The sequence below is a fragment of the Lissotriton vulgaris genome, chromosome 1_1 (genome assembly GCF_964263255.1).
Source record: "Lissotriton vulgaris chromosome 1_1, aLisVul1.2, whole genome shotgun sequence".
NCBI lineage: Eukaryota > Metazoa > Chordata > Amphibia > Caudata > Salamandridae > Lissotriton > Lissotriton vulgaris.
In genome coordinates, this window is record NC_141685.1 from 815,587,723 (window position 1) to 815,610,553 (window position 22,831).

General features: G+C 46.7%; 2 protein-coding genes across 7 annotated transcripts in view; one reads left to right on the plus strand and one right to left on the minus strand.

Annotated features, from left to right (window-relative positions):
• Nucleotides 1-22,831, plus strand: part of C1_1H1orf21 (chromosome 1_1 C1orf21 homolog) — a 404,852-nt gene that overhangs the window by 113,601 nt on the left and 268,420 nt on the right. The window lies entirely within an intron of this gene.
• On the minus strand, nucleotides 1,891-13,192 carry LOC147747944 (uncharacterized). Of its 2 annotated transcripts, XM_086957052.1 has the most exons (5): nucleotides 12,709-13,192; nucleotides 10,598-10,697; nucleotides 10,379-10,477; nucleotides 10,097-10,237; nucleotides 1,891-9,921 (listed from the first exon to the last, which is right to left on the minus strand). In XM_086957052.1, the coding sequence occupies exons 1-5, from the start codon at nucleotides 12,760-12,762 to the stop codon at nucleotides 8,132-8,134; spliced, it is 2,184 nt and encodes a 727-aa protein (XP_086813178.1). In that variant the 5' UTR covers nucleotides 12,763-13,192; the 3' UTR covers nucleotides 1,891-8,131. The 2 variants fall into 2 exon arrangements, with proteins under 2 accessions (XP_086813178.1, XP_086813185.1); XM_086957059.1 differs by lacking the exon at nucleotides 10,379-10,477.

The following is a 22,831-nucleotide window of genomic DNA, read 5'->3' on the forward strand; positions in this document are numbered from 1 at the left end:
GAAAACAGCTTCTTCATGGAGGTGTCGCCTTTAGCAGCATTGACACCGTTGGCACCTATAGAGTTTTATGTGTCAGGGGCCACGGATATGTATTTGGATCTCAACAACACTCTGCTGCATCTTATGTGTAAAATCGTAAAAGCGGATGGGACCGACATTGACGACGGTTCTAAGGTGGCACCAATCGCTTACCCTGTAGCTACCATGTTTAATCAAGTGGACATCACCCTGGGCGACCGACTCATCACCCAGAACGATAACATGTACGCCTACAGAGCCTACATAGAGAGTATTCTAAATTACAGTAGCGACGCCCTTGACACACAACTTTCAGCGGGTCTCTTTCACAGGGATACACACGGACAGTTTGAAAGCACAGCTCTGGATGGTGATAATAAGGGCTTTATAAAAAGAGCGGGGCATGCTACAGCCAGCCGTACTTTTGACCTCCTGGGGCGCATACATTCGGACCTCTTCTTCCAAGATAAACTGCTCATCAACGGGATTGATCTTAAGATCAAGCTCAATCGTAACAAGGACTCATTCTGCCTCATCAACGGGGATGCGGAACAGTACAAACTGAACATACTGTCCGCGAGCCTGTTTGTAAAGAGAGTGAAAGTGTCCCCGAGCGTCAGGCTAGCGCACGCCGAAGCTTTGCAAATATCCAACGCCAAGTACGCTGTGGAAAGAGTAGCTCTGAAGGTATTCAGCATCCCTGCAGGTACCCGCTTAACACAACAGCAGAATCTATTTCTGGGACAGCTACCAAAGCTCATCATCATAGGGTTTGTGGACAATACAGCTTTTAGTGGCACCTATGCCTCAAACCCCTTCAATTTTAAACACTACAACATCAACTACGCTGCGCTGGTCCACGAGGGCAATGTGATTCCTGCAAAACCCTACACCCCCAGTTTTGCAGCAGGGCATTACATCAGGGAATATCAAGGACTGGTTTCGATAACAGGAAAGCATCAAAGGGACTGCGGTGTAGCGGTGTCAAGAGAAGGCTATGGCCGTGGATACACGTTGTTCGCATTCGACCTGACACCGGACATGGAAGATGGCGATCACTACAACCTGGTCAAAAATGGGAATCTAAAAGCTGAAATACGATTTGCAGCTCCACTGGCGACGAATGTGAACATGGTCGTATTCTCTGTATTCGACAGCATCATTCAGATCAACCACGCAAGGCAGATTTTGTTTGACTATCTTTAAAAACATTTTTGAAATGGATACGGTGCAGATACGTGACTTCTTAAGCAGGCATAAATACGCTAGGAAATACTTTTTGGGTGTTTTCCCTAGCGACGGGTTACCAGGCGACATAGGGGCTGAAAGACCATGCACCCTAGTCTTTAACACAGACCCGCATGACCAGGCTGGGACACATTGGGCAGCCATGTTTATTGATGTTGACAAGGTTACAGTGTTTGACAGTACAGCAGAGTTCCCTGAGCACAAACTCTATACAACCCCTATATTCAAGTTTGTGAAAAAAGCTGCAGCGGTGGTGGAGTATAACAAACTAAGGGTGCAGGATTCCATGGCCATCACATGCGGGGAACATTGTATTTATTTTATCAGTAAAATGTCACAGGGTCTTTCGTTTAGAAATTTCTTAAAGCTATATCCGGGGGATCTTGTTAACAATGACCGTATAGTTGCGAGATATGTAAAAGAAAACACCAGAGGGTCGGTCAGACCTGTGAAAACTGAATATGTACCTTGTCAAAACTGTAAGAGTTTATAACAGTTGTATGCTTAATGTTGAACGTTTAAAATAAAAGACATTATATTTTTTAAAAACATGCATTCAGACTCGTTATTTCAATATACATGCACCATAAAATGTTTTTTGAAAGACGACTGAGACGGTTTGTAAAGTTATAACAAGGTGTTTATTACAAAATATGTAGTTGACAAAACTTTATTGCAGAAACCTAGGAATAAAAATTCACACACACTTAATCAAAAATCCATGCGAAGGGTGGCTGGGGCAATGTCTTTTTTTTTTTTTTTCGAGCTGGCACCGACGGTGCAGGAGTAGTCCATTTAGGGGATAGTCTGTGGCCTTCAGAACTTGTAGGCGATGGCAGTAGGGGACTCTTCAAATTGTCTAGCAGGCGGCGGTGTTCATTATTACCAACAAGAGCGGAGGGTATATTGAGTTCAGCAGCGGCCTTCAGAAACTGCTCCCAGCCTCTCGGGGCATTTTGAGGCGTTAGGATTTTGGGGTGTGTGAGACCTTTGACTAGATCGTACATATGCGACCCTGCAACAGGCTGGCCCTTGTAGAGGAACTCGCCGCGATCATTCCATGAGGTTAGGTCTTTAGAAGCGGCTAGTTTACTCATGAGCATCTGCGCAGCCCCTCTGTGCCTTTGACCTATATTTTTTAGGAGGTCTCCAACAAAGGTATCTGAGGCTGTCGCACCATCGGGAGGCGGTTGTAGGGGCTGCGGATCGGGGGCCTGAGCAGCTGGTTGTTCAGAGTCTGGGGTATATAGAGTCAACTTGTTCTTCTCGGTATTCCACTGGGTGTAGTAATTTAAGAATTTTTTGAGAGTGCTGTTGTAAAGGTTAGCCTTGTCGTAGGGGTTTAGATCAGTCCTGCTCAAAATGTCTTTAATTTCAGTATCCAGGCGTAGAGTCTCATTTCTACGGATATCCCAGGCGTTGTCATTGGTGGACCCCATTTGCTCCATCTGCTGCCTAGGAACCAGATACATTTTTGTGGCGTGGTCCATCACTGACCCGCGAGGAGGCTTGTAATTACAGGTATAGCTATCCCCAGCAAGCTACCTATAAAACCTCCAGACTGTTTCACCAGTTTCTTCTTTGTTATGAGTGAGCCCCTTTTATTACAGAGCTTCTTGATAAGCCCCTTCTTCTTCTTCAGAACCTGTAACTGCCGCTTTGATATAGGGACGTTGCCTTTTAGGGTGTTTAGGGCTATTTCTGAAATGGCAGCCACTAAATCGTCAGAAGCGCTGCCCAGGATGGCCTTTCGATGTTGGGGACTGGCTTTAACAAGCATTTTCAGGAGGGCTAAATTGCGGCGTAGGTGTGCAGACATGGTCACCACTGTGCGTTATAAGGGTGGGGTTGTAAATGGTTCTAAAAGACATCAGTGTTGCTTTTTATAGGTCCTGGTCTTGGGCTTTAGGGTGTAAACTACAGGTAGCTCTGGGGGAAAAATATCAGCCCTTAGTCTATAGTCTTCTAGAGTTTCATTTTTTAAGTCTACCACCAGGTACCCGTGGGGTTTTGCTGTAGCGTCGTTAAAGGCCTCCATGAAGAAGTGTGTGTTTCCGGGGTACATCTGTTTAGCTATGACGGATATTTGTTGTTTGTCACGAGGGTTTTTAAATAAAACAAGGTATGAAGCGTTGAGAGCTATAGACCTACTGTTCTTGCCTTTGTAAAACAAGTTCTGCACAATGTAGCAGATGCTTAGATTACGATGATGGGAATATTGGGTAAAAGCTCTCTCTAACTCGGGATGATCACCACCTTCACGCATCAGATCATCAACAATTATCATATTTACAAGGGTTGGGGGTAGTAGCTCATCATCGTTGAGGTTATCCGGTATACCCTCTATAAATTTGATATGTGGGAACCGGCGGCCCAAATCTGTATAAAGAGGCTGCCAGCATGAATAAAGCCACACAATGTTGTTAGGGGTTTGTGATAAAGCAGAGCCGGCATTTTCTAAGAGCTTTTTTATAAAGTAGCTTTTCCCGCAGTTTGAGGGTCCTGCTAGCACGCAGGAGAACGGATGCTGTAACCTAGTGTCCATGCTGTGGCGGCTGTCTCTCTCTCTCTAATGGGTCTAATAACCATAAGGCAGTGTTTTATAGTCGGTGGTCAGGACCCTTTTATCAAAAACAACTCGCAATGTTTTATGTAGAGGCTGGGTTGTGATTTCCCACTTCTTTTTGGATCTGACTATGCAGGGCTGGTTCACGACTATGGTTTTAGCATTCTCAGAATCGTCTGCTGTAGCGTATTCACGCACCAGGTTCTTCAAACTATCAAAATTGATTTTTAGGGTGTTGCTGACATTTAATGTTATCCCTTTGACCTTCATACACACCTTGTTCTTGTTGGTACGGTAACTGTATGTTTTAGGCCCTGAGGACGTGAATTCATTTATAAACTCATCCTTATCTAGCTCACTGGTTAGATTACCCAGATAATCTCCCAGAGGAGGGTCTACATCCCCCGGTTTGCTCAGAAAAATCACAGAATCTGTATCGTGATACAAGCAGCGATCCTGGAGCTTATCCATAACCCTGTAAAGCTCTAGACGAGCGTGGGCAGTCGTGAAGCAGGCTATGAAAATGTTTATGTTGTTACTCGATGTGGGGTACTCTTGGGCGTATTTCCAACACAAAGCTGCGGTATCGTCATCGATAAAGTCGCAGCTGGACACCTCGTAGCATGGGGCAAACAGGTACTTGAACAGTTCATCAGGATCTGATATTAAGGTAGTATTTGAAAGGTTTGTGCGCTGTGCAAATTTTCCCCATAAGGAGTTGAGACAGAGTTTGGCTAACTGGCGGCGTGCAGGATTGACCTCTATCAGCTGGGGGCGTAAACGGATACCCTCGTGAGCGTAGTAGTCGTCGATGTATTTCTGTTTTGCATCCTGACTAGTACACCATTCAGGATACCCTGAGGCCTCCTGTTTGTCTCTGAGAAACAAATTAATGTAGGGGGCAAAGAGTTGTGTTGTAGTGCTCTTAAAATGCCACACTTCGTGCACTCTACCTAGCCTGTACCCTTTCTCTAAGGCAGCTTGTACCTCGATGCTACACCAGGTCCCTGTGAGCATCCTTTGTTCATCGGTGTGTCTGCAACCGTCAACTTCTTTAAGCATCGCACATGTTCGACAGAGGGGGAACATCAGCTTGCCATCGACTCTGCATGGTAACACCGGGAAGTAAAGCTGCTTAGGAGGATAGATTTCACATTTGATAAGCCCAAAGTATTCGGATAGGGGCTTAAAATCTCTATAGATGATGGTGGGATGACCCAGCGGGTACAACTTCATCTTGTTCACAAAAGGGTACAGACTGGTGAAATCATAGTAGTGTATTTTCTCACCCTCACCAGCGGCCTTGTACAGTTGTATGGCATTTGTGCGCCCCCCAAATAAGGCATCGCGGGGTTCCAGAGGTGTGGGTAAATCACGGGTCTTAAGAAAAGAGCAGAGGTCTGTGTCGGTTTTTAACATGTCTAACCACTCGTGCTCCCAAAGAACTCTCATAGCAAAGCCCTGGTTTTCAACATACTGGGCCTTTGTCAGAGTTCGTCTGTATAAGTGTTCAAATTTGGACCCCAGCATTTTGTTATACTCGTGGGGCTTGTAACACTTGGGGCATCCGTGGTAAAAACAACCGTTGAATTCAAAGGCTGTCGGCACACCCTTAATTACAGAGAACCCGTCCAGGTAATAGGGCCCCAGGCGGTATTCACCACCCTGTAAGGCATGTTGAATTTGAATGTCTTCCTTCTCAGAGACGTGCATGAGCCACTGGATAGAGGGGGTTGAATAACGTTTCTGTTTACCGTTATAGAGGTCTGGCGGTACTAGAGCTATAGTTTCGGACATTAAAAACATGTGTTTGTAGATGGACATACACATGGATGCCAGAGTGACGTTTTGAAATGGGTCTATGTATTCGACCGCATGCCGCGTTTCAGGGGTTTTGGATTTCAACACCGTTACTTCTTTAGTCATAGACACCACAGCATCTCTGAAGATGTTACAAGCTTGCCGCAGGATCATTACATCAGCCTGACAATAAGCTTTCAACTCTGTTTGAAAGTGAAACTCCTTTTCACGGTTTTCAGAGTACCATTGTAGAAAGCTCACTTTCTCATCAGGCAGCATGTATTCCACCCCGTAGCTGTCGGTAGGAGGCATGGGTCCCACATAATTCTGATTAGCCCAGGTGTTAAAAAAGTGTGGAAAATAACCTTTACACCCTGGGAACCCAAAGGCCTTTGGCAGCTTGCTCAATTTCATGGGTAGGAAATTCAGGGTGTCCATGAAGCGTATTTTTAAAGGGCATACCGTCATCAACATCAGTTTAGACCCCTGTGTTATGAGTTCCACCGGTATCTTTTCACGAATCATGTCTCGTAGAATAAAGAAGGAGTCATAGGCTTTCGAGTTGTGGGCGAGCATGGTATATCCTTGGAATTTGGCTTGAATGAAAGTGCTCAGGAAATCACCAACGCACGTTCGTCCCTCAAACTCCCAGCTGTCGTCGGAAGTTAGATGGTGGGCGTAAATATAGTTAGGTTGGTGTACCCCCGTCTCTTGTGTGCACTCTATATCAAACACTATATAGTCCTCGGTCTTGGTCTGCGGTAGACCTTTAACCATATAACACTGATGGCTGGTGCCTGACTCGTAAGACACATGACAACGGGGACATATCATACCTTTGCACTTGTGATCCGTTGCCACATACCGCCCACACTCACTGCAGTCCTTTTTAGGGACGCATGTGAAAGATTTCTCGTGTATGCTCAAGCAGTTTTGCGAGCGACAAAACATCCTACACGTGCCGCACCTCACCTTCAGGGTAGCGTCTTCTATACAGCCGTCCCTCTGACACATCTTGCAATGCATTTCACATTGGTGGTATGTTTTATTGCTGTATATATGGTCACAGTGGGCGCACACATTCCTGACACCCAAAAAACCTTTAAGGTTCAAGATGCCGTAAAAATGATTTTCGGCGTGGAGGACATATACGGTCTTGTTTCTCACAGGGCCCCCGGTTGTAAAGTACTTCCAGGAACCGTTGTGATGAAGAACTTTCACCGTCACGGCAAAATAGTTCTCAAAAAGACCTATATCGCCAAAGCCGACCATTCGGTCAGGAGGTATTTCAAGAACCTCGTGGGCTTCAGCAGCTCTAGACATGATGACAGCGTCAGGGGTCTTGCGAGCCATCAGCAGCCCCACGATGCTGGCCGCCAGACATGTGTTGGCAGAGGGGCTGTTAAAGTTGAGCAGCCACCTCTGTTTCTTACCAATTATTTGACTGTAGAGTATGCTCTTTAAAGGTCTGGAAACACCCCCCTCACGCCCCCGTACAATGAGGGCTATGACTCTAAAAGTGCCATAGGCGACTAGTTCTGCTTTACTCTGTAAAAGCCTTGAGAGGTTTTCTAAAAATTGCACAGCGTCAAAAACATCTCGGGCCTTCCGCCTGGTGAACAACGGAGTGTCAAAACCCTGCCCCTGGAAGCGGAGTTGGAAAAAGTCATTAGGCCCCACATTGTGTAACAACCTTTCTATGAGCTCCTGCACAGCCTGATGTATAGCCAGAACACCCTGATCGGATGATGTTATTTGATGGAGGTTAATAAATCTAAACTCCTCATAGTGTTCTACGGCCCTAAACCTCTCTACATTGCGAGTGTAACTTCTAACACTCTCTAAAAACAAGGGCTCTGGGCCCTCATCAGTAGGAGTGTGAATTGCGGAGGTGTTCTCTGTTGTGTCATTTTGGGGGGTCCTGGTGGGACCTGTCTCAGGAGTCCTTGTAAACCTGCGGGTAGCGCATATTCTAGCCTTCTTCAGCTTATTTATTAAGCGCCTGCGTTGCTTTGTACTATTAAGCCACTTTTTTTTTCTTTTACGACCCCAGGCTTTTCGAGATACCGTGCCCCAGCCTATCTGAACAGGTTGGTTGGTGTCATTGTACGCCTTGTTCATGGAGGCCGCTGCTACAGTTCCACCCCTAGGTCCTTCTGAATGTTGCTGTGTTTGGAGTTTTAAAGTCCGCCCCCCTACCTCCTTCAAATGACCGACCCTCGGTATGTTTGACCCTGCACCTATGTATTGTCGGTGGTAAAGTGTTGGTTTATATGTTTCAGGAGCTGTTCTTGAAACTATGGGACCTTGTTTGAAGGGGCCTAGGGAAACAGTTGTTTCTTGTTTGAAGGGTTGTGAGGCATCAGATGTACGCTGCTTGAGCAGTCTTAAGAAGCGTACAGACTTTGTCACTAACCTCTGGACCTTACGGGTATATTTTGGGGGCCTCTTATGAGCACCACTGGCTGTGGGGGTCTTTAGGGGCCGGTGTTGCCATAGTCACGCCCGTATAGCATGTATGTCTGCCACAGCCGCCTGACACTCCTGGATGATCACTTTTTTACACACCCCAACCCTTTCCACGATCTTCTGATGGGCCATACGTGTGTACAGGGGCTTGTTCACTCCCAACCCCCATTTTAGGTTTGCGGCGATCGCCTGGCGTTTAAGTTTTCGAACAGCCATCTGCATCTCTTTTACATGAGCCGCAAATACCTCATATGTGTTTACAGACCCCTCTTGCGCCTGCTTAGAGGGCCCCACCTTGCGAGGCCTTATAAATGGCTGCAACGTCTTAGGACCATCTATACTGCTAACAACCTTAGCACCATTCTGTAAAGCCTGTGCCGATAGTGTTCTAGAAATAGGACCCCCCGGCGAACGCCCTGGTGCGGACAGGAATGGAACATTGCAAACTTGGTATGGAAAAAGCGGCTGTACCCCCTGGGCCCCCGTGGTCTTGTCATCCACACTTGTTGCTGAGGGCTGTGTGGGGCTTACGACGTCCGCGGGGCTGTACCCGGGACTGTACACGTGGCTGGCATCGGGGCTGGACACTGGCCTGTACACGGGGCTGGCAGGTGGGCTGGACGCGGGAGTGGACACGGGACTGTACACGGGGCTGACAGCTGGGCTGGACGCGGGGCTGGGCGCGGGGCTGGCAGCAGGGCTGGTGGGGTCGTATGCCCCCGGAGGGGTACTAGGGGACAATGGGTATGAGGATTGTGAGGAGCTATCGTTATAATCAGGGGTCCTAGCTGAAATGCCTGTGTCAGGGTGTGCTGACCTGTTAGCTGGGTTCTGTAAACCCGCTGTGCTCAAAGACCCCTGGGACACCGCTTCAGGGGTTCTACCTAGGTTGTCTACCGCCCCCCTAATCAGCTCAAGAGCTGGGGTGTTCACGATAGAAGGCCCTTCTAGGGGTTGCGTGTTATTACCAGTTGAGACCCTAGGCTGTGCCTGGACACTTACAACCGGCTTTGGGGGCTGCTCAGGGGCGTGTACCTCTACATGTACAGTTATTTTATTTGGTACTGTCTGGGGTTTCAGGATGCTGGGTGGATCCAGCGTTGCTTTATGGTTGCTGAGGGACGCTGCTATCTGTAGCTTAGGGACCCCCGGTTTCAGTTTCAGATGTTTTCTTGAGAGGCGCGATGTTTTAGGAGGCTGTGGCGGCGCCATCTCTTCTACATCCCCAGCTACAACTACCGCCTCCTTGGGGCTCACGGGTGTATAGGCCTCATTCAAAGGTTTAACAGTCTTTTTTACAGATAGGTCTAAGGGGCTATCATGGGGTTCAGGGGTCCTAGGTTTCTTCTTCTCGGGGTTTAAGGGCTTTGCCTGGACCTCTGGGAGCATCGGAGCTGTCTTCTTTAAGTTTAAGGGTTCTGCTTGGGGCTCTGTGAATACCTTGGAGGACTTCACACGTTTTAAAGGGTTGGGAAGGTTCTCTGAGTCCTTATGTTTCTTCTTAAGGGCGGCAGTGATTGAGATACCTTTCCCTTTTGATACGCTGAGAGGGCCCAGACCCACTGTAGCTGTTTTACACAGACCCTGCCCTGTGTTATCTGTGTTTGTCAAGACTCCGCCAGTGCTGACTCCACCCCTGTGCAGAATAGATTGGTGTAGAGGATTGTTCATCATGTTTGGTGTGTAGTGCGCAGAGACTTTTTCGCGGCGTACACGCCTACTCACACCTTTTGTAGCGCTTCTGTTGTTCTGGACGGTTGCTGTTATGTCCCTTAAGGGCTGCGCCGACCTCTCTTCAGCAGCATGTTTCTGAGCCGCTTCTAAAATATAAACAGAAAAAATATATATGTTAGAGAAAGTATAAAAAGAACACACACAATCCTAAGTTCTACACCGCCACCTTTTTATATAGGCCTTGCTACAAGTCGTTGTACCCTTCTGCTTGAGAGTCTGTAACACCGATAGTACTTTTCACACCCTTTGTAACAAACACACCTGATAGAGGTCTTTTTGCAACTCCTTTCTTTGACGGTGGTCCCACTTTAGAAGGTAAAGCTTTCCTCTTCAAAGGGCTTTCTTTTGATTCTCGTGCCGCCTCTTGTACCTCGACGCCGTTCGGGCATAACGTGGGGGTGCCTGTAAAGAAAAAATAATACCCCGCCTTAGTCATATTTCTGAGGAGTCCCACTATACACCATCAGGGTCAGGACTGTGGCCTACCCCGCCAACTCCCCTAGCGTCTTAGACAGTTTAAAATAACAGGGGCTTTTTAATTACATGTAGGAACTGAAGTGTTTTGCACACGGTTCAGAGCGTCTTGAGCCTCGATGTACTCCATAAGCTCGTCAAAAGCTTGTTGTAGGTCAGGGTCATAAGCTGTAAAAGCATACATACATGAGAGCCCATTAGAAAAAGAGAACTTCTGAGAGACTGGTGTACAAAACTACGTAGAACTACATAATCTCTAAATATATATATATATATATATATATATACCTGGCTGTGGGGCCAACAAGTGGCCGGCGTTGCTAGTTATTACAGCGGGGGCCAGCGCAGGGGGCACATTGGTGACGGTTGCATTTGCAGGGTCTTGCATCTGTATTAAACATTAAATTTAAAAAAAAGAAATAAAAACGGTTTTAGTAAACGCCTTTCTTAAACAAAAGTATCACAACTTCAAACAATTCCGGTATACATTTACAAGGGTGGGTGCAACAACACACATTTTTAAAGATCTCTATCTGTGACACGCGTGGCAGACATTTAAAAAAAAATAAGCGTTGCAGGTGTTGCTCTAAAACATTTGTTAAAAAACACCCTGCGCCATATCCTATCATTCTGGGTAAAGGACTTAATGTACAACCAACATCCTACCATGCAACCACTGCGCCTATGTACTGGACCCTCTTTTGTAACATGTACATGCCACTTTTCTCTTGTAACACCCTGCTTGCGCCCTCTTACATTTGGGCATGCTTTTGATACTTGCGCCACAATTGCCTACATAGCGCTTATTCTTATGTTGGAGTGCCTGCCATTTATTGCAGCATTATACCTCGACTGTTACTTTGTACGTTTTTTTGTAACCTGCACACACTTCACTTTTTTTTCCACCGTTTGCTAGCTCATGTATTTTGGTTGCGCACTATTGTCAATTTTACACCCTTGTAACTCAGCGTCTGCTTTTATACTTTGTTCACTGTTAATTTTCTGTTCCTATTGTGAAGCCTCTGACACCTTCGTGTGCGCTACATTTTGCACTGGGGCTTATGTAAAGCGCTCTGCCTACTTAGGGTCAAGTTCGCGCTATATAAAATATTTAAAAAACATGCACACCGGGGCTGCTGTGCAAAGCTAGCCCCTACATGCATTTTTTTTTCTGTTTGTATTTTTTATGTGCCGCCTGTAATATGTAAAGCGCTGTGACACCTTAGGGTAAAGTTTGCGCTAAAATAAAAAAAAAACACACACCGGGACTGTAGGGCATGGCCCGCCCCTACAGTGACGAACTGCCGACATCACTGGAAGGGGGCGGACCTACCCCTGCAGTCACTGAGGAAGCCTCTCCACCGCTGCTCCAACGACCCACGTGGATCCGTGGGAAATGCCCCCTGGACCCTACGGACGGAACACCAGGACCTGTGTCCAGCCCCAGACATCCCCGAGCAGCGCCTTGCTGAAAAGCGCCAAAACGAGGCATGCGGACCAGAACACCGCTGGAGCCTGCAAAGCGGGGCACAGCGCCCCCAGGGACCCACAGCGCCCTCCACCCACAGAGCCCCCGAGCAGCGCCAGACACACAAGCGGTCTCGGGCGGTTTTAAAAAAAGCGCCAAAACTTGCAAAGCGGGGCACAGCGCCCCAGGGACCCACAGAGCCCTCCACCCACAGAGCCCCCGAGCAGCGCCAGACACACAAGCGGTCTCGGGGCATTTTATTTAAAAATAACGGCCACGGAGGCCCAGGGACACCGGGACCGGCACCAGAGACAGCCCCATAACACCCCAAAAGACTATGGCGACCCCCCAGGAGCCCCCTCGACAACTGGCCCCCGGGTTTATTTATTTTTTAAATACAAGGCCCTCAGGACCCCACCAAGGAGCAGCAAGGACCCCCGGAGCCCCCCCTGGACCCCTCCAACTCTCTACATCGGTTTGGTGAGTGCAGCAAGGCATTATTTATTTTTTAATTATATGCCATGTATATTATTTAAAGCCCCTATGGTACCGTTACAGTGTAGTTAAATGTTTCTATGAACTGTAAAATGCATGTTTCCCCTCTGCATGTACCCTTCTAAGACCTACAACATTATGCCCCTTAAATAAAAAACCCCTGCAAACTCTGCGCCATCCCCCACAACACAACCCCTATTAACATTAATTGTCTACACACATAGCTTTAAACTCAAACCTTCAACACAGCCTTTATTCATTTTAAATACATTTACATTTCACGTCTTGTAAAAAACTTCATTGGCACCTTTATTCACATTAAACACAACACATCGCCTTAAACATTAACAGTTTACAAAGTACTCTTTAGCATTTTCAAAACTACAGTTTTGTATACTTTTAACACCACATAAACATGCGCCCAGGCTTTATTTACCTTCTCTACATGTTGGCAGGCTGCGTCAATCTGGGAAAAGTTGCTCAGCTCCATTCTCGCCTTTAAGTTCCAAGGGTTGTCTCTGATGCAGAAATCCTCAAAGTGCCGCAAAAGAAAAAAACAATCCAGGCCAGGCAATCCCCGAAGGTTTCTTGACTTTGACGCAGGAGCCCACAAGGTCCAGCCAAAAGCAATCCACGCCAGTCGCTCCCAGAGTTTTTGGAATGGGTGTTTGACAGTGTTCCTTAAGGGGCCTTTTTATACCTGTCCATGCATGCTAATTAGAAGCCCCCACACCCTTTATGACTTGAGGGGTTTAGAATGTCATGGGGGTCTTTGGAAGGTAACTTTTTTCTATCTTATCTTGGGTAGAGTAGGGTGCTTGGGGCCATAGCAAACATATCAAAATCTTCTGGACACTTTTATAATGGGCCTCATATGTTAAAATGGCTTATCTTGGGCATTAGAGACCCCCGGGAACCGACCTTTGTCCCCACCCTAAACCCATCACTTGTCATCTTTCCAGCCAGAGTCATCAAGTCGTGGCCTAAACTGTCACAATTCCGGCCAGCATGTCCAGTTTCGACCCAGGGGCTTTGGAGGTGTGTGAATTACGTCCGAGCACTTGGCATCCTGTTTCAGGTTCTCCTGGGAAGACTTGCCACGACATCTGTCTTTCTCAACATCCCAAAGCCCCGGGGCCGAAACTGGCTGGTGTTTTTTAAAACACACTATGGGTTTCCAACAAATTACATTTTAAAAGCCCGTTTCGGCCCAGGTGCTTTGGAGGGGTGTGAATTACGTCCGAGCACTTGGCATCCTGTTTCAGGTTCTCATGGGGAAGCCTTGCCACGACATCTGTCTTTTTCAGCATCTCAAAGCTCAGGTGTTGCTTGTGCTTTTTTTAAAACACACTATGGGTTTCCCAACAGCTACAATTTAAAAGCACCCCTTTTTTTCTCAAACATAAAAAAACATCTCCCAACACACAGGGTTGGGGACTCAGGCCTGTTCAGCAGCTGTTCAGCCTGCAGCTGTCTGCAACACCCACTTTTAAACATGCACAGACATTTCCAACCTGCACGCACTTTCATATGCACTTTTAAAACATGTACACAATTACCACATGTTTTGCAGCCTGTTACTTCTTGGGAATATCCCTACATGTCACCCCCCTTTTAAAACCAGGCCTGTTTAATGCCAACAGCCTGCGCCCAGGCCATGTCAAAATTTAAGGCCAGTGTTTCCAGCCAGAGCAGTCAAATTTTCCACACACAAGTTTAAGACTAGGCCTAGCCTTAAATGTGATGGGTCTAGTCTTAAATATGACAGGCCTAGTCTTAAACTCCTGGCTGGAACTGTCAAATTTAAGACCAGAGTTGAAGTGAAGGTATCACTATATACTACTCATATTTTTTGACCAGGGTTCAATCCCATGCCTAAACCCGCGTTGGAATTCTATAAATAACTCTTGTCACTCAAAGGATAGGCCTCGACAGACAAACAGTGCATGCACGGAATCATTAAGTGGACAAGCGTGCTCTTTCCTTGGTGGGAGGGGTGAAAGATTGGACCACAAGGAGTCCGCTATTTGTAACCCTTATGGTTTAAAATTGCGACACAAACGACTCGAGGAACATATATGTCCAAGGTAGCTTTAATTTAAAGCTGCATGCACTGATGAGGCACATGCTGCCAGAGCAATCCAAGTCCTTTCACCTTCTGTCAGTGGTAAGCCATTTTGGATCTTTGTCGACTTTTTTTCTTAATTTTCTGGATGTGTTCTCGAGCTTTGCGTGATCCAATGCATCAAGACCGTATGATGAGATACTAGTAGCATTTTTTTACAGCGTGGTAAGAAGTGTATTTAGCCTGCAACTTGGATATGTCAGAGCAAAGACTGCTCTTTAAACACAGTGCATCCCTTGTTCTTCATGAGAACCGTGTCTGTATTATTTAACCGTATAAAGGTATAATGGCGGAGGGTTACTTTTAAATGTAATTTCCAATGGACTGGGTTTGCCAAATTTTCTTCATACTGCTGTCCTATTGAAATCGCTTTTTTTGTTGGCTGATGTGCCGCAGGGGCGGCTGTAGTGAATGGGAAGGAGACGGTGAGACTGCGGGAAACTGTTGTAGGCGGAGGTTAGCACGCTGCAGGGGAGGATGTTGGTGCAGAAGTGGCAAAATAGGAGGTAAGAGGGCGCCATGTGGTTTACCTTTTGATGCACTCATCTGGTTTTTTTTTAACATAATAATTGGAATATTGCGAGACAGTTCTAGGAGAGTCGACATCGGGGTTTCGGCCGGTTAAAATACGACTTTGAGACAGGTTTGTTTGAGGCCAGTGTTATTCTTTGAAATCTATGAAGTGAGCGAGTGATAGCGCCTCCATAGCAATGTCAATACATAGCGTCTATCTATTCTGGGATGTAAATAAACCCCATTATTATTGGGCGGAAATCGTCTGGAGAGCCTTCGAAGTCCTTCTGTGCTGTACATGGACAGTTGTTTTTTTTTTTTTTTTTTTTAAATCGGAGGGGCAATGGCATTCTGAAATATTTGAATGTTCAGCCGACGCGGCCTCTCCTGGGCTCTGATGCTTGCAGGCCTGCGGTGCACATATGTGGGGCAGACAAAACATAGCAAGCGCGGTTACGTCAGCAGACGTCTGCTGCCCTTCGACAAACACATTATTAGCCCAAAGGTAAATAACCATCTTACAACGCCTGATTTGAAGGCCCTCGTCTGCTCTGGTGGAGAGGAGCAGTGGAGGGGAAGACATGAGGGAGTGTGCTTGCTGCCGAAAAGGCTCCAGAAGGGCGCATCTATATTTGATGAGTAATTGTCTTAATTGCTTTATTTACCCAGGTTGCAGAGCGTGATACCTACACGAAGGCCTTTCAAAACTTCACCGCCACGCTTTGCACGCACTAGCGTTACTCGTTTGCCAGAGAGCCACCGAGGATGCTTTGCAGTTTGAAGCACATCTTCCTCTTCAGTGTTTTTTCTAATTTTTTTTTCGTTTTTTGTTGCAGTGTGTTTTACAGTCTTGTTTGAAATTTCTGTAAATTGCACTTTTTTGATGTTGGGTGTAATGATGCCTGCACCGTTCAGATCTGACCTGTCGTACTCTATACACACTCAGAGACTTTTGTTCTGCCTTCTTCAGCCATTGACTTCATTGGTTTAGGAACCTTCACCCACAGGTTTGAGACATTCTCAATCACATCTTGATTCAGCTCCAAGGACTGTTTCAGCCTCAGTTTCTATTGGTTGTATCTTTCTACCTTTATTGGCATTCATAAAGGACTATTTTGCATCAGAAAAAGTACCCTCTTTGATCAGGCATTTAAAATATTTCCCACCCAAGCACTGAATATACAAATCACCCCTATTTTAACTCTGCAGCTGATATTTTATTTATTTTTGTCGGCGTCCTACTGAGTGCCAGAATTAATCTTACTGAATTTACATGTGCACGTTTTAATACTGAATTTGTGCTGCTTTCATGAGGTTTTTAAAATGGGGAGAGTACAAGTTTCTCAGAGGCTGCCTTTGGAGGCCTGAAGTCAAGGCTAGTGCTACACTAAAAGAATTCAAGAAGTTGTTTAAAGGGACACCAGTAGGGGGCGCCAGAACGAGCCCACAAGCCTCCAGAATGCCTCTCATGCTTGGCGGTGAAGGAGTGTGGCAAAATCTCTCTTCGCCTTCTGCTTGGCTACCAAACAAGCATGCACTAGTCTTGTCTCCTGCAGTATCCGGCAGGGCAGAGCGAGAGAGCGTGGACTAAGAGTTCATTTTAGGGGGACAACGGAGACTCCTGGACCCCTCCTCATGTAGTCTTTGTGAGGCCGTGACCTTTTTTTAGTATTGAAAACAAAGCTCTTAAGTTTACAGAAAACCAAAAATAATGAGCATTGGCAAAGCCAGAATCTCGTCTTTTGCACCTGCAGATACTGCGCATAAAATAATATAATTTAAAAAAGTAAAAATATTTTACAACAAGCATTGGAAATGCAATAGGTCTCGCACCATTAGAGTTAGTGCTTTTAGAATTGTTTATGGTTTTTTTTGTAAATGTTTAGCATTTTTGTTTCCTGTAGCCAATGCTAAAGAAGTACAAATAAAAAAAGCCATAAATATTTCTAAAAGCTGTAACTGAAATGGTCTGAGAGGTATTGCACTGTGTGAGGGTGAGGTGTTGAGGGTGAGTGAAGGTGAGCGTGAGGGTGGATGAGGGTGAGTGAGGGTGAGGTGTGGAGGGTGAGTGAGGGTGAGTGAGGGTGAGTGAGGGTGAGTGAGGGTGAGGGTGAGGTGTTGAGGGTGAGTGAGGGTGAGTAGTTGATGCTGAGTGAGGGTGAGTGAGAGTGAGTGTGAGTGAGGTGTTGAGGGTGAAAGTTTGAGGGTGAGTATTTTTTTTTTTTAAATTGCGAAAATAATTTCTTTGTTATTTACAATGCCAATAGTTTTATGTTGCGTAAAGCTGACATATATTGTAACCCAAAATGTGTTGTAGCACTGAGTGGTGTGAGGGTGAGTGGTGTGAGGGTGAGTGGTGTGAGGGTGAATGGTGTGAGTGTGAGGGGTGTGAGTGTGAGGGGTGTGAGGGTGAGGGGGGTGAGTGTGAGGCGGGTGAGGGGAGTGAGGGTGAGGGGTTGAGGGTGAGGGGTTGAGGGTGAGGGGTTGAGGGTGAGGGGTTGAGGGTGAGTGAGGATGAGTGAGAGTGAGGGTGAGTGAGGATGAGTGAGGGTGAGTGAGGGGTTGAGGGTGAGTGAGGGGTTGAGGGTGAGTGATGGTCAGGGTGAGTGATGGTCAGGGTGAGTGAGGGTGTGTGAGGTGTTGTTATTCAGAGGGTGTCTGAAGGTGTGTGACGGTGTGTGAGGGTGAGGGTGTGTGAGGGTGAATTTGAGTCATTGGGAGTGAGTGTGAGTGAGTGTGAGTGAGGGGGTGGGAGGGTGTTGTGAGTGTGAGGGGTGTGAGCGTGTGTGAGTGTAATGGGGTGTGAGGGTGAGGGGGTGTGAGTGTGTATGAGGATGAGTGATGTTGTTTGCGTCTGAGAGTGTGTGTGGTGTAGTGAGTTTGAGCGTGTTGTGTTGACTTTTAGTGGAGCGTGTGTGTGTGTGAGTGTAAGGTGTTTGAGTTTGAGGGGGTGTGTGTGAGGGTGAGTGAGGGTGAGGGTGAGTGAGGTGTTGAGGGTGGGTGAGGGTGAGTGAGGGGTTTTGGGTGAGTGAGGGTGAGGGGGAGTAGTTAAGGCTGAGTGAGGGTGAGTGAGAGTGAGGGTGAGTGAGGGATTGAAGGTGAGGGGTTGAGGGAGGGTGAGGGTGAGGGGTTGAGGGTGAGTGAGGGTGAGGGTGAGTGAGGGTGAGGGGTTGAGGGTGAGTGAGGATGAGTGAGAGTGAGGGTGAGTGAGGGGTTGAGGGTGAGTGAGGGGTTGAGGGTGAGTGAGGGGTTGAGGGTGAGTGAGGGGTTGAGGGTGAGTGAGGGGTTGAGGGGGAGGGGTTGAGGGGGAGTGAGTGAGGGTGAGGGTTTGAGGGTGAGGGGTTGAGGGTGAGTGAGGGTGAGGGGTTGAGGGTGAGGGGTTGAGGGTGAGTGAGGTTGAGGGTGGTTGAGTGAGGATGAGTGAGAGTGAGGATGAGTGAGAGTGAGGATGAGTGAGAGTGAGGGTGAGTGAGGGGTTGAGGTTGAGGGGTTGAGGGTGAGTGAGTGAGGGTGAGGGGTTGAGGGTGAGTGAGGGTGAGGGGTTGAGGGTGAGTGAGGATGAGTGAGAGTGAGGGTGAGTGAGGGGTTGAGGGTGAGGGGTTGAGGGTGAGGGGTTGAGGGTGAGTGAGGGTGAGGGTGAGTGAGGGTGAGTGGTTGAGGGTGAGTGAGGATGAGTGAGAGTGAGGGTGAGTGAGGGGTTGAGGGTGAGTGAGGGGTTGAGGGTGAGTGAGGGGTTGAGGGTGAGTGATGGTCAGGGTGAGTGAGGGTGAGGGGTTGAGGGTGAGTGAGGGGTTGAGGGTGAGTGAGGGTGAGGGGTTGAGGGTGAGGGGTCGAGGGGGAGGGGTTGAGGGTGAGTGAGGGTGAGTGAGTGAGGGTGAGGGGTTGAGGGTGAGTGAGTGAGGGTGAGGGGTTGAGGGTGGGTGAGTGAGGGTGAGGGGTTGAGGGTGAGGGGTTGAGGGTGAGTGATGGTGTTTTTGCTACAGATGAGCGGGAGCAAAGCTGCTGACTCGTGCTTGTACGCAGCAGCCATTCAGCATTAATCATCAGTGTGCTTATTTTTGGTGCCGGTGGAAGGAGCCTGCGCCATCATCACATTTTAATCCTCGTTTCCTTGGACAGTGGAAATGTTGTGATTTATGGATTGGGATAGCATTGATTGTGGACCAATATGAATTTGTCCTTAAGTCTAAGTGTGTTGGTTTGCTATGCACCATTCTGTATCCCTCGTAGTTCCGTGTTACGCAGCAGTTAAACAGCCGTTCACCTTTTCTGTTGCTAAAATAGGATTTTGAAAATAGGAACACCACCAGATCTTTAAGAACCGCGGTCGGCTCAAGGATAAGTGGTGCCTCTTACTCATGTCATGAATGTTCATACACTGGACGAAATCTGATGTAGCACCCCCAACACACACACACCTAACTCACGGGTGGTGGGGGGAATACTGCACAAAATCGGAGACAACACATTGCTTCCTTTGCTCGATGTCCCTAGGGTTTTATGTGATAGATCTGTGCATAACTAACCCGTTTCTCTATAATTGTACTTTAAGGCTGCCAGGCCGTTGTTTTTTTAAGCTTAGCAAGAAAGTCCAGATTTGAAATAAAGACACCAACTGAACTATTATGCTATGCATTCTTACTTTACCTCGTCAACAGCCAGAAGGATTCTAAAATAAAGTAAGAATTGCGTACAAAAATTAAAATTCCCAGCAATCTCTGGCAAATGACTGCAACAGTGATAATACAGGTGACTACATTTCTCAATTACTTATTATACATAGCCCAATAAATAGTAGCCCCTCGTTATTGATGCAAGCCTTTATGGAAACCTGCGCAGAAATGGAAAGATTAAACACATACACCTTGTAAAGATGAGGAGGACGGCAGTCCATTCTTTGTCTTCTGTATTTAATTAGGAAGACTGACATATTGACTATGGCAACACTGAAAAACGAAACTAGGATTTTGTCTACTGACATAGGGACCTTGAAGGAAAAGGTATACAGAAAGTTATTGTGTGGCTATACAGAAGAAGAAAAATTAGAAGAAAAATTAATCCGCATCAGAATTCGGGTATTACGGAATCCTTTTGGATAAAGTACTTAATCACGGTATTCAATGAAGCGACACAGCATAGCACATCAACAAGACCAGCAAAACGGCGAAGGAGGAGAAATGCGTCTCGGCCGGAGCAGGGGGCGGAGCAGGGAGAGCGGGCTTTGAAATGTAATTGACACGGCCGGCCGGGAAACTGAAAGCATGGCCGGCCGGCCGTGAAAGCCTTTGATGCGGCAGGGGAAATGCGAGACGGCGGGAAGGGGAGGGGGCGGAGTGTTCACCTTACGCCTGCATTCCCCTCCAGGAGAAGGTTTGGACTGCGCAATCCACTCTACCAGAGTCAAGTGCTGTAGGGGTACTTTGTCATAGTAGGTTGGGCCCTGGGACATGGGCAGTAAAATGCCTTGATACCCACGGTTGGGCCCAGTAACTTGCTTGCCCCATGCTCCTCTGAATGGAGTTCGGATACCAGTAAATAGAAAGACAGTAAATAGGAATGAAAAAACACAAAGCAAATGGTAAGCATAGGAGGAATGCATTCCTAGGTAAGCTTTAAGCATGTCCCCAACATGTCTTTGCTGTGCTGTCTGGCAGTTTTCGAATTAAACCCTAAATGCTTCCGAAACCATCTAAAACATTAACAATCTTTGAAAAACGTCTTTGTACAACTTGAAATATTCATTAAAAACAACACCCAAACAAACCGGCTTCTGTAAACGATGCACCACTGAGACTGACAACACAAACAACAAGACGGAGGGAAGAGAGGGGAGGGGGGAGGAGAAATGCGACACGGCGGGAAGGGGAGGGGGCGGAGCGGGTAAACAAAGACGGACGTGCACGCGCTTTTAAGCTCAATGCGCATGCGCATTGAGCTTAAAAGTCACGGGCACTGCAAGGAATCGCCACGATTCCTTGCAGTGTAAATAAAGAGTGGATAAGTCCCAATACTCTCGCCTTGCTCGATGCGCATGCGCATCGACAGGCGAGACCTAAAAAGGTGTTTGGCGCAGCTGCTGGCCATTTGCTTTCGTAGACATCTGAGCGCACATGTGATGCTCCTGCAGCTCTAAAATGACGTAAGTACCAAGTTTCTTTTTGTAATTTTTTGATTCAAGATAACCTAAAATATTAATAAAGGTAAAAAATAGTGCAAACGTGTTTTTACGGTAAAAGGGCAGGCAATAATTCACTGCCTGGCCCAACCACAAAAAAACGAAAATCTATTATAAAAAAAAGTACCACAGGAGTGGGCGTGATGGGTGAAGTATTCGGGCATCGCCAAGGTAGATAAAATAAAAGTGAAGCTAGGATAAGAAAGGCAGCATACGTGGGAAAGAGTAATACATGGGTGGAGTGACAAGCACACGAGAGATAGGACAGTGTGAAGAGCAGGGGCGTTTCGTTAGTGGAGAAGCACAAGAGCTGGAAAACACATGCACAATTCTCGTTGAGAGCTTAACCAAAAAAGTAATTTCCTAAAGGCAAGCAGCGGAAGGATACGAGTCAGCCAACCAAAAGGATGGTAACAAGGCTATGTTACAGGGGATGGACAAACGCAAGAAGAGAAAGGCAAGCCATTGAACGAGAAGTAAGCAAATGAAAGTGTCAAAGCCAACAAATGATGAGCAGAGTGTGGGGCTGTAAGCCAAATATGTTCTTGATAAGCCCACAATATCTTTCATAGCTACACAGCTTGTCTGGAAGGCGAGACCTAAAAATGGAGTAAGAAAAGACCAGAGCAACAGCAAATAGCTAAACTATGCCAATATGATGTTTTTAAGTGCCTTGAGGCTAATGTGACCTGCACTGGGTTAGTGGGAAGGGGACGATTTTTTGGCAGCACATTATTTTATTATGATTTGAGGAATCATCGTCCTTATAAGTATCTCAAAAGTTAGGATGGTTCAATGAGGACTATAAACCTCTTAAACAAGAGTTTAAAACCCTATCCTTTTCCATGCGTTGGACGGCTGGGGGCTGTCCGACGTCACGGTGGTCGTGTGCATCGGACGTCCGGGGGCCGTCCGATCTGCGCACATGTCAAATTCCACCGCAACGCGGCGGAATTTGCGCCGCGGCAAAGCCGCTAATATGCTGGGACGCTTCCCAGACAAAATCAAGAACAGGCACTCGTAAATAAAGACCTGCAGTCCATCTGAAAGATGGCTAGTAAAATCATAACGGTGAATAGGAGTCTCTTTGAGGTCAGTACCTCGGAAGATGACTGGATAATACATTTCTCCAACTTTTTTTGACCTGGGGATCATCGTGACCCAAAAATAACTTCTGAACCACTGGCAGACAACCATGAAATAGAGAGAAATTGTGTCCACAAAGGACAATTGTTTGAAGAAATTTTCAGAGCGGATAATGTACAGACTACAATAAAGGATCTTGCAAAGAGAGAAGAACCAGTGCCAAACATGGTACCAGCCTAAGTATTCAAGCATTGCCCAGAGTGGCAGTCAAAAACTCTTAATTCTATTCTTCATGGACGCTGCTTCGTCACTCCCATGTTCTTCCTAGAGAAACAGTGAAATCCTCTCCTGGATTAAAAAAAGGGGCAAAAAACAATCCAACTTTATGTAGCCTCATTGACACCGATTCTATTTTTTTTTTTAAGAATCAGATGAATTGCACAAGAAGACAGGATCCAAGGCGGGTTCAGAGAACATCTTTCAACTATTGATCAGTTATTCATTTTTTTTGCACAAAATCCCGAAGCAGGATATATAAAAAAAGCCATTATATGTAACTTTTCTAGACTTCATGGCTGCTGTTGATCTTATTCCCAGGTAGAGATTACGGGTAAAATGACCGGAAAAAGGTAAGAAACCAATGCTGCTCTCCCGGATACA